Here is a 12,251-nt window from a genome sequence, read left to right as displayed (position 1 = left end):
GCTTCTCCTTTTCGTTCAGCAAAGTTGCCACCGTATGCACCAGCTATGCAGACGCGCCCGTACTCGACTACTGCGCCTCGGCAGTGTTTCATGTAAATTCTGGCATTTTCTTTTGTAAAGTCTCTTGCTGACTGCTGCCAATAGACAGATACACTGTATTGTCCTGACGTAGTGACATGTCAGTGCCTCGGCGGTACAAGGTGAAGTCTAGTTTTCCCATCCAGAAACCAAATCGGAAAACTATCCTTTGCAAAGATGCACATCATCACAGGCTTACCTTTAACTTTTTGTCTTACTTGGGCATAAACTTAAGAAAAGGGATACAAGTACGTGTCCTGAACTTTACACGCTAGATTGACCAGAGCACTCATCCGGAGGAATACATGATGAGGCATATACAAAGACTAGATTCACTTCTCTCGAGTCTTCGTCATGTTGCTAATTAACTTGCTATACTATTTTGAAGGGTACGTACAATTACAAAGATCAGAAACTTACAAGGATAACACCTACATCCATGTTCAAGAGAAATTTAGAAGGATCACACCTACATCCATGTTCAAGACATCAGTACGCCTTCGGCTCGGCGTCGTGCTCAGATTGCTTAATTCAGACACATGTACTTACAAGACAACTTACAGACTAACTTACAGTAAGTGGAATGCCCACGTAACAAATGATGTTTTGCCCCTTTCTGAATCTGGGCACATGGTTAGCTTATCCTTAAATGGTGAGGCAGCTGATGCTGATCCCTCTTTGCGCTTAAATACGCATCTGGGTTCACCTTTGCACCCTTCACAAGTGCCATGTCATATGTCGTTAGATGATAGAATTCCTGTGGTGGAAAAGAATAGAGTATATATGTGGCCATCTGGGTTTCACGTATCGGGGATCATGTGCCCGGAAAAGGTCCACCTGAGCTGGAAAGAATTATGAATGCACAAACAACAGAAAGAGAGAATACTGAGACCCATGTGTTCTCCGTATACATCTCCATCGCATCTGTGAAAGAGAAGCGTGTTCGGCTTTCGGCCCAGTTGCGAATCCTATCGGCCTCAGCTGCATATACTGCTCTCCCCTGCAACAGGTAAATGGCCGATCACACATCTGCATAAAATAGATCTGACAGAACAGAAAGCAAATATGAAGCTAATACACAGTCAGTTGCTGCTCTGTTATCTCATTCACTCTGAATTCACCCATGCGTAATTTTATCACTCTTACAATCGTAAGTACTCCCTCCGGTCCTAAATTCTTGTCATGGTTTTGTTCAAATTTGAACTAGAACTACGATACGAATTTAGGATCAGAAGGAGCAGTAACTTATAATACTATCCACTTGTTATCAGTTTCGTTGAGTATCTAGTTACTACTATAAGCCTATATAACCAAAGCCCAAAACTAACAAATTGTATGAATGTTCAGTGTAATAATAATTTATTTATATTTACATAACAATTCTAAACTAAATATTCCAAGTCAAAAGTTGTACATTTTAGTTCATCGCCCATGTGTTCATCATTAGTGTGTCAACCCAAAATAAAATACCTCGCCAAATTCTGATGGGCACAGTTGCTTTTTAAAACAATGACCACTTCCATATTTATAGTTGTTTTGCATGTGAAACTGAGATCCAGCAGTGCAGGTGAGAATCAGTTGCATCAATTTAACATGCAGTGCATAGAATAGCAATGAGACTGACAGACATCAAATTAGTGATAATGAACCTGGTAACAGACACCAAACTAGCGATAATGAACCAGGTAACAGAATCCAAACTAGCGATAATGAACCTGATAATATTTATAATGAACCTGGTAACTGAACATGCCTTCATGGATTGAACACTACAATAGTAATAAGGGTGATGGACTGAGCAGCTGGTTATTATGAACTTGGAAACTGTACCATCACGAAATAGTTTTATGCCTGTACTGTAAACATCTGATAGAATCTGAGATTGGTCTAGAGGTTCTCTACAATCTGGGCCACCTACTTGGTCCAGTCTTGGAAGGAACTCAGACTAGTGTAATAAAAGAGAGGCAGAGCTGCATAATAATTAAATAGTCCACCCATTTCAAAAACAATTGCCCTTTCTTTTTGCCAGGATGTGTGTTTCATAATGCTGGTCCACGGGGGAATATATATTGATCATGTGCATATCATATGTTCCATCATTGATCTTAAGTTACCACTAACTATTGCTTGGTGCCTCCTTCATTTATGCGTTTGGTGAGCTTGCACACATATTGCAAAATCGATGGGGTATTATATACGGAGAGAAGCAGGGTACCTCTTCATCAAACCATCGGCCACGGCGAACCCATGCAGTAACCAAGGCAAGCAAGATTCTTGGTGGTGTCAAGTAGTTTATTGCCTTTCCACTTCCTTTCACAACTCGCATCCTTGGAACCAACGTCCTTGCTACTGTTTCTGGAAGCTCGCATATTATATTGAACATCTGCTTATTTTGAAGAGATGAACCGCTGCAAAGAATAGACTGTAGGTTAACACAGGTATTTTCTACATTCAGGCATGCCACGACAGTATTAGACGATATGAAAGACTGAGTAGTGTTCATCATCTACAGACTAGTATCACATTTTGTTTCAACTAAACAGCACGGTCAATAAAGAGTGACCACGTTTGAACAAAAGACTAAGGTGGCATAGCATTGAGGAGTCAATGAGAAATCCTACTTCATAGTTCCTACCAGTCCAATGGTAAAAAAAAACAGGGCTCAAAACAGGAGCTAGGGGTAAGATTGCAGGTGTGTTGTAGCTTTCTGTTCCTTCCTGCCCTCTACTCTGCAATCGGTTGAGTGTTGCTTATGCATTTTTAAAGTTTGCTACAAAAGGAAGTTCTGCATAAGGCATCTCCAAATAGGTTCTACTGAGAGCAGGACATGTTTGGATATGTCTTAACCTAGATCTGGTTTTCTATCATGGTTTGATTCAGTACTCCTCTTCAGGAAGAAAAAATTTACAGACCTTAAATTCATTAGTTAAGGGCAAGCTTGTACTTATGACAATTGGTACAACAAAATATGAAGTGCAGATCAACAGTATGGAGACCCATACTGAACAAAAATATGTGTGGAAACTTGCAAAGGTGGCTGTGTGCCTGTGCCAAAAATCTAAGAAAGCATCTGGGAGAATGGAGACCCAGCACCTGGACACCCATAATATGGCACCGTGTTTGAGGTTCATGAGCAGTCACGTGGCGCATTTATAATTGACATTTTATTTGGCCATTTGGAGACTTGGGATCTTGTTGCGCTCTTTTGCTCAGCTTACTACGAGATCATATGCCTTGCTGGGCCTGGTGGGGTGATGGACGAGATTGATTGCCAATAAGAATGCTAGGACTTTGTGATCATCCTTTTCATGCATAACAATTCCGTTTGTCCTTCTGTTGACAAAGGGTGAGTCTGCTTGCTCCACACAAACAATAGACCACACTACCATTAACTACACTTTACCTCCACTATAGATCTGCCTTGAAATGTGTATGTCATAATCCCTTACATGTACACAAAATCATGTGGTTTGGACATCAAGAACAGTTGGCCGAATGCAGCTTAAGTTTGTTTTATACAATTGATATACGAGAATTCAAATTAACTTAATAATTGAATCCTGACACCTGGATAAGTCAAGTAACTTCAGAGATTACCTTAAAAGGAGGTCTGTAAGGACCATTCCAGGAGAGGCAGTGTGCACTCCAACTTTTGATCTTTTGCTTTCAGTCATAAGTGATGCTTGGAACTGCCTTAGCCCACACTTAGTTGAACCATAACTATAAATTTAAAAACCAGCATCAGATTTTGCTTGTGCGCAGGCGACAACATCCAATATACTATTCCATGTGCCAACGAGAAAAGCAGTACAGAATGCCTTTCTTGTTTGAGAAATAGCAGAGCATTAAAGAACTGAGGTGCTTACACAGCTGTCAATGGCGTGCTTGATCCTCCGGATCCTGCCCCATCCATGTTGAATACATGACCTCCCTTCTCTTGGTTTTGCATGACATCCATGGCTTCTCTGGTACAAAGTAAAGAACCAACTAGATTTGTAGATACGATCTGTAAACAAAGCAAGAAAAAGATCAGCTTAAGATAAAGAGAAAGGAAAATAAGATGGGATAATGAAACCAGATTGCATGATCAGTCTGGTTATCATTCCTCTCATTAAACAGAAGCAATACAAAATGGTAAAAGTATCAGTTGACCAACCTGGCTGATATCTTCATCTGAAAAATTTACCAGTGGCCTAAAACCTTTGTTTGTTCCAGCATTATTTATCTGTAGATAAATTAAGAAAAATGGTACATATTTAGTGCATTCTACGATGCAACTATACAGAAAAAATGGAAGGGCGCATATAGGCAGACTTGTATGCTCAATCCAACTGAATAACCCTTCAGGTGAAATGCAGAACGGATGGTTAATAGACATCCATATGTAAAGAGTTACTTACCCATATGTCAATTGAACCAAGCTCATCAACAGCAAAATTTACCAGCTTTTTCACATCCTCTGGTTTACAAACATCACAAGATGTACCAACCACCTTGGCTTGTAATAAAGCTTCTCTTTGTTTCTTTTTGGCAACAGACAAGCCCTCCTGTATGTTCTCTTCAAGTTCACTGATGGTCTGAAGAACAGATTGAGGGCTGCCTTCGAAAACGCAGACAGTTATATAAAAACTAAGACACAGAATTGAACTACATTTAGAGCATCATGTCAATGACTACCACCTGCGGGAAGCAACTACAACACGGTCTCCAGAAAGAAGAAACTCCCGAGCAAGTGCTTTCCCTAAACCTCTTGTGCTGCCAAAATCAAACTACAAGGTCAATGTTTTTTCTTAAAAACAACTACAAGGTCAATATTGATTGAAACACATGGAGAACAATAAGAAACAAGCTCCCAAACTCCCAATGGATGTGATCAATGAGGTGTCAGATTGGATCTATTAACAACACCCATTGATTTATTTCAACATGTCTATAAGGCTTCTTCTTAGGGGATTAGATTATATAACCGTGTTTCATTGTCTCCTTTATATACTACTCCCTCTGTTCCATAATTCTTGTCGAAATCTTACATGTATCTAGACACTTTTTAGGAATAGATACATCCATTTTTGGGCAAATTTGAGACAAGAATTATGCAACGGAGGAAGTAGAAGCAAATTTTATTCACTTTGATTATTAGTTTTGCTCTATATATTCAGAGTATGCACACTACCTCCTGAAAAAGGATTCAGATGGCAAGCCAAACCAAGAATGTAAAATATGCTACCTTCCAGTTATCACCACATTTCGAGGTCCAGCTTTGCAGTGTTCCTCTAGAACACTGTTTGCACCTATCATTGTTCCAATAATTACTCCGCCAAGCCAGCTATACCAAATTAGAGTGTTCATCTGGCTGTCTCCACCTAAATACAAAGTTAACAATATTATCAAATGAAACCCTACAAGGATCTATATGAAACAAAGGGGGAAAACGAATACAGACGCATATGGCAGACCTGATAACTGAAATCCAACTCCAAGTACAACACCACTGCTCATCATTGTTATAACATATCTGCCTAACTGAGTAGCAACCTGAGAGGACAAGGAAATCAGTAAATACATACCCTGCTTCAGAAAAGGAACAAAAATAGGTGATCATATCATAAAAAGGAGTAAAAATCCTTGCTGTTAATAAAAATTATGACACCAAATCAACAACATGGTCCCAGTGTAAGTCTATACAACATGACTAGCCATTTCACAAAATAACATGTGTAGGCTCAATGCAGTTTCTCTAAAGATGAACTTCTGTTAAACAAACCTTTTGTGCAGGCGTGCGACAACTACATAATGCACGTAGTGCTTAGGTTAGAATCAGCAGATACTGGACATTTTGTTTAATAAGGACACAACTACAAAGCCACAAGTAGCAATACACTAGATCTGTCAAACATGCCTACAAGGTTGGTTGCTAAATCGTTCAAACCAGTGCACCTTGGAGACCGTAAGATGGTAAGAAAAGTTAGTGTGCAAATAAAAGGAGAGGCTCATACATGTAACTGATAAATAGATTAAATTAGATTTCTGTTCACCGTATGGGATCCTAGGGATTTTGTTAGCCTAAATTCCAATAAGAGAACACAGCAATGTTAGAATACCATCAACTTCCACCTTAAAAAATGCACGGACTCACAAAGTCACAATCAACTTCAGCAAGAGCAGAACTGCTGAAGTGAGCTCCCCGCGCAGCCCATAATCATACAAATCGTCTTAGTGTCGAACACTTCAAGCGTGCCATATCGTTTGTTGCCACTAATAGTGGATTCCACCCGAATCCCAAATTCTCAGAAAATATGGACTAGAATTTAGGCCCTCGAACAGATGAAGCGTCGCTTTTAGCATCGGATGGGAGCAATTCTAACGTGCAGCTTGATTACGTTCTCTTCCTATTTACTCCGTACTTCGCTATGCTTAAGCTACCACTACCAGTTAACCAAGCAACAGGCAACCGAATAACCGATCAATTGACAAAATTAACCCAGAGCAACTGCATATGTCGGGGACGGTTCGCGAACGGAGCTCACCGAGAAGAAGATCTCCTCGGCCTTCTCGACGGCGAGCTCGTACTGCCCTCCATACACCTCCGCTGCCGCCGACCGAGACCCCGCGAGCCCCTGAATCGCCGCCTTCAGCTTGTAAAGTGGCCCCTTCTTGCGCTTCCGCGCCTCGGTCGGCGACGGCTTCTCATCGTCGCCGCCAGTTTCCTGCTTGAACGCGCGGCACCGTAGGAGGGAAGGGCGGTAGCAGGTCTGAGAAAGGATGTCAGGGGAGCGGCGGAGGCGGCCATGGACAGAGAGGTGGACGACCGCGGCGGCCATGGGGAGAAGATAAGGATTTCGTGCCCTTTCTCCGTCCCCTCTCTCTCAGTTCTCGCTTCTCCTACTGCGGGTTGTGCTCTTTTTTGTGTGGGGTTGCTCTGTTCCTTAATTTATGGAGGGGCGTGTGCCGGCCACTTTTCCAGTGAATAAATAATGTGCCAGATTTTGAGAGGGAAAATATGTGCTCAATACGGTATACAGACTTGAACTAATTCCAAATTATGATTTGGTCCAATGAATCATCTATCTTTCACATTTTCTTTTGAAGACTTTTTTTTAAGAAACACTCGCCCTGTAGTATATCACTCCCACTGACACGCACTACCGGAGCAACACCGGTTAAATTTTAGAATAAATTCAGATAAATGCGAGCACTCATGCCAAGTCTATTACTTGAACCTGTGTAGACGAACTCTACCACAAGGAACCAAACATCTGAACTACGTCTTTAGAAGATATTTGATTTGTTGCACGAAGCATTCTTCAAACACGATGTGTCATCGTTCTTTTGTTTCTCTAGAACCTGCCATTTTGAACATCGTTACGATGTCGTGGTTCCCATAACATAATTTTAACAACTAATTCTAATGTAACATATTCAAAATAACTTAATAAAATTTTAAATGTTTGCCAAACTTTTGGTTACCTGAAATTCTTAAAATCCCCATCACCTAAAAATGTACATTACTACACTTAAATTGAATCTTCAGAGGTGTTCAATGCTGGTCCGAACAAAAGAAGCGTTAAAGTGTTTGCAAAATGTTAGCTGCAATTTTTATTTTATAAGCTATACTTTTCGCAAAACGCATTTCGAGGTTGAACTTTGACCAATGATATATGTAAATTACAGGTTACAAATTTTAGACCATTGGAAACCTTTTTTAAATACGAATCAAAGGATATAATTTTTGTAGCATGTAATCCTCAAATTCTTAGTCTAATTGTTAGTTAAAGTGAAACTTATAAATACGTGCGCGTCATTCTTTGTGAAGATGATGGAGTATATTATAAGTTATACGCTTGGATCCAAAGTCTCTACTGCACATTGTGACCGAGTATCATCTGCGCGAATTCATTGCAATCTCTGTACAATATTGCCATCTCCTAGAAGCCATGCGCCATTTCCTATAGGTGGTCACGGTCAAGGCTCTACTAGTCTACTCTGCCGCATCTGCCTGTGGCCGAATTCGTTGCACAAGAGTAAGAGTGACAATAGTTTTGCGCCAAAAAGAAAGGGACAATAGATGATGGCGTCAAAACAAGTTACGGGAAAAGCACCCTGTTGTAACGGCGTTCCTTGCGGTGGGTTTACATAGCAAAAACGCAAGAAAGAGATACCAGTATACCGGTTGACGGCACTCATGATGAGTCGACTCGTACCACGTTGGATCTACTCCCAAGCAAAAGATCGTGGCGGCACTAGGCCACAACGGGACGAAACAACGCCCATACGGCCACTACACTACACACGGCCCGATCACGAGGAAACAAAAAACGGAAAAGGAGAGAAATAGAGGAAAAATATCAGGGCGACGCAGAGCAACGAGACGGCCACACGTTGAAGCAACCTCATCTCCGCGGGGATAGGCGCCACGTCGCCGCGGGCCGGCCCTGGGCGTCGCGCTTTGCTTTTCGGGATCGATCACCCTCTCCCTCTCCTTGTCGTCAACCGAAATGGTCAGCTGGGCATACGGCCACCGCGGCGCGCGCTGCGACCACGAGCTGGGGATCCAGCCTCGCGGCAGGTCCCCCCACCGCTCTGCAGCTGAGATATGTTCCTTGTCACGGCATACAAAGTATCTGCATATTCGGCTTCTCCTGCATTTTTTCGTTTTTAAATCCATCGCGTATATATCATCACCCGATGCAATTCCGATCGGGTATGCAACTATGTTCCCCTTTTGTCCTTCTTTTCTAGGAGGTCCAGTCGGTTGGGTAAAACAAAAATGAAAATACCTCGCTTCCTAGCATCAAGCTCCCCCGATCGAGCAAGAGTTAGCTGAACGACAGAGAGACAGGCGTGTCTATGTAAGCTATCTGCCGGAATCAGGTTCAAGACGAGGTTTTCAGTCGTATGTGCAGACCACGCATTGTGTCCGTTTGCGCACCAAAAGCCACGTGTTTGAGCCGTACACGTACGGTGCAGATGACTTCTGGCACATGGGCATGGCCGCCCCAGCCGGGATAGTACAGTAGCACAGACGTCTGGTCTGCACTGCACGGAACTTTCGATGGTGCGCCCCAGGCTTCGACGCCAATGCACGGAAGCGGGGGCATGGACTGACTAGGACGGCACGCAAAATCAGCCGTCCTGACTGATCTTCTGGACTGTTCTGCACGCTGCACGTCTGTGGCGAGCCACGCGCCCACGAGCGTTTAGTTCAACTGCTTATTTTGACGACTGACGCTTTGCGCTTGATTGGTTGATTTGGAGCAGCTGTGGTATGCGTACACTCAACAGCTAGCAAGTGCCAAGTACCAGTAACGGGAAGTTCATAGCTGTACGTAACTACGTAATCGATGGTCTCAATCCGATCTTCTCGTATTACCGCCAGAAGTGATGCATGTTTTTGCACGTAAGTGGTAGCGGTACGAGAGAAAAAAAAAGTAGGCCTGCGGGAAAAAAAATCTGTATCGTTTGAAAGAAGAAGACCTTCTCACACAAGACTAGAAAATTCCCGAACCTCATGTCCTACCCATGCACAACGGCACCACGGCGTCACGTGAGAGAAATGGGTCACCGGGGATGCCGTGTTACATGAGCATCGGAGAGAAACGAGAACGTACGCGTTCAGGGAATCTGAACGAAGAAGACAAAACTCCCGAACATACGACTTTTGGTTTTCGAAATGCACGCAAATCTGGTAATGCAAGAATAAAAAACAAATCATGCTCCTACCAAATAAACAACTTAAGAAATGATTGTACAGTAGGGATTTTTTAGGGGATTTTTTTTAGGGGAGTATATTTTAGGGATAATAAATCGATAATTATTCCCAAGAAATCGTTCGCAAACCCTCAAAGCCTTAACAGTGCTGTAAGCCCCGTCGGTCAATAAGTCCAGAAAAGACCACGGCCCACACCACGTAAGACGAGGTAGAGGCCCATTAAGGCCAGGACGAGGACGAGGCAGAAGAGAAAAAGGCCTGAACGAGCCCAGAACAACAACACCAGGCCCATCGTGGGGATTCTTAGGCGGCTTGGTTTGCCCGGCGGCGACGAAGCTGTTTCTTCCTCCCCTGCGCCTAGTCGGGTTCAAATCGAAATTGGAATTTGAGAGGACGCAGATCAAACGAATACCGCAACGAGATAGGGAGCGATAAGCAGCGATACTGCTACCCTAATTTCCTGTGTCGACCCCAGTAGGTGTCATCGTTGTCATGGGGCTGATGGCGCTCGAGCGATTCATCTCCATGCGGCAAGATCTGCGCGACCGGCAAATCCAATCCCGTAGTAAGCCGCCTCTCTTGTCTCTCTCACCGTCTCTTTTTCATTCGCGCATGTACGCATCTAGACTTGATCACTCGACCGTCTTATGCAAAAATTCTTGGTTTTTACTCCTGCTGTTTACGATTTTTTCTCCAAAACCGCAACCTGTTTTTTTGTGTGCGGAAAAGTCTGTTTTCAACACAGAGAGACTCTGAGATGAACTTTGACTTCTTAATCCCTGAAATCGGGACCCTAACCTCACCTTGTTAATCCTGATCAATGCTGACCTTAAAGCTATTTATGAAATCAAGATCCATCTCGGGCTTCCTCTACAAGGTCAGGGTTGAAAATAGATTTTTCTATCTTTTTCCTGTTTCAAATCAACTTGTTTAGATTGATCTAATCCTGCTATATTTGTGACCCTTGTGATGCCACTTTAAGGATAGCAAGATCTTTCCTTTATCTCTTTGAGTAGGCCATGTCTCCAACTCCAACCCATGCAGTTCTTTTGTAACCCCAATTCGCATAGGTAACTGCCCCAGTGACCAAATATTGGCACTGTCACACATTATTGCTGCTTGAGATGAGGCAATCAAAGTACAGAACTACACACCGACATGAGACTTGAGTTTCTTTTTCTTCTCTAATGTCTTCATTATTCATGACAATGGATGATGTGTAGGTGTGTCAATTGCTTCAGTGGCTAAGAGAAAGAGCCCGCCCAGAAAACAAGACGATGATCCTCAAGGTGGTAAGAGAATGAGATATTTAGCGCCGGACCTTCCAATGGTACGCCAATGAATTGTTGCTGGTTGGTAGCTAAATTATGTTACTACTCCTTCCGATCCATAAAAGTGTCGTCCACTTAGTATCAAATTTGTACTAACCTAGTACAAAATGACCGCCACTTTTTATGAATCAGAGGGAGTACTATTCAGCTATGTTCTTGGGACCGGTCTAATTTCCACGACTATTGTCTAATTCATAAATTGTTTTTTTTTTGAAAAGGAGGGTAGCTCCTCGGCCTAATTCACAAATTTTCGAGACCATGACTTGCTAGCTAAATGTAAGTTCTGAAAATATATTTATTTATTTTTTGAACCGACATGGCAGGTGCTCTGCCTTTGCATTAAGAAGAGGGAAACAACAAGTTACAAGCTATAACATAACAAAACAGGAAAATCCGAAGCTATGAAACAATATGGCTCGGCTGTACAAGGACAAAATCTATCTTGCAAAAGCTCTTTCAAACTCGTCAACGCCCTCCTTAATTTGCCCTTTCAATTCACTAGGAGTCCTTTTCTTGCCCTCAAATGTTCTTCTGTTTCTTTCGACCCATATATTCCATATAATGTAGGTGGCCACCGTAACCTCTCTTTTGATGTATTCATTGTTCCTGGAGCCTCTTGTTAGTTTCAGCCACCATTTTTTGACTGTTGCTGCCTCTGCAGCCTGAGTCGCTCTTTCATTTTCCTGGGAGAATACGAACCATACCTCTTTTTCATAAGGACATTTCAAAAATAAATGTCTCGCTGATTCGATGGTTTGATCACAAAATAAGCACTTGTCATTATGAGGCCAATCCAGAGCTCGAAGTCTATCCGCCATCCAAAGCTTGTTCTGAATTAGAAGCCAAAGAAAGAATTTAATTTTTCCTTCGGCCTGTATAGACCAGGTCCTCTCAAGATGGGCACTGAAATGGAAATTATAAGCTGAATTGGTCGAGTACTTCCCCTTCTTGTTAGGCTTCCACTCAATCATATCCGGGTTATTTGACAACACCAAGGACTGCACCTTATCCCAAATTTCTGAAAATATATTTAGACTTCACAACTTTGCTGATACGAGTGAAAAATAAAATATGGATACACACACGAGTAAATTTTATGCTGCTACAACTTGTTTAATTACTTACTAGAGTCA

The 12,251-nt window shown here is 42.4% G+C and overlaps 1 protein-coding gene across 1 annotated transcript; it reads right to left on the bottom strand.

Moving 5' to 3' along the window:
* Positions 1–273: 273 nt before the first annotated feature.
* On the bottom strand, positions 274–7,008 carry LOC100842430 (probable chlorophyll(ide) b reductase NYC1, chloroplastic). Its single transcript, XM_003565823.4, has 10 exons — positions 6,606–7,008; positions 5,535–5,613; positions 5,306–5,441; positions 4,759–4,833; positions 4,479–4,674; positions 4,235–4,303; positions 3,945–4,084; positions 3,676–3,798; positions 2,294–2,486; positions 274–1,078 (listed from the first exon to the last, which is right to left on the bottom strand). The coding sequence occupies exons 1-10, from the start codon at positions 6,897–6,899 to the stop codon at positions 893–895; spliced, it is 1,491 nt and encodes a 496-aa protein (XP_003565871.1). The 5' UTR covers positions 6,900–7,008; the 3' UTR covers positions 274–892.
* Positions 7,009–12,251: the final 5,243 nt, after the last annotated feature.

The sequence above is a fragment of the Brachypodium distachyon genome, chromosome 2 (genome assembly GCF_000005505.3).
Source record: "Brachypodium distachyon strain Bd21 chromosome 2, Brachypodium_distachyon_v3.0, whole genome shotgun sequence".
Classification (NCBI taxonomy): Eukaryota; Viridiplantae; Streptophyta; class Magnoliopsida; order Poales; family Poaceae; genus Brachypodium; species Brachypodium distachyon.
Note: the sequence above shows the minus strand (reverse complement) of the source record. Positions and strands in the feature narration are given on the sequence as shown.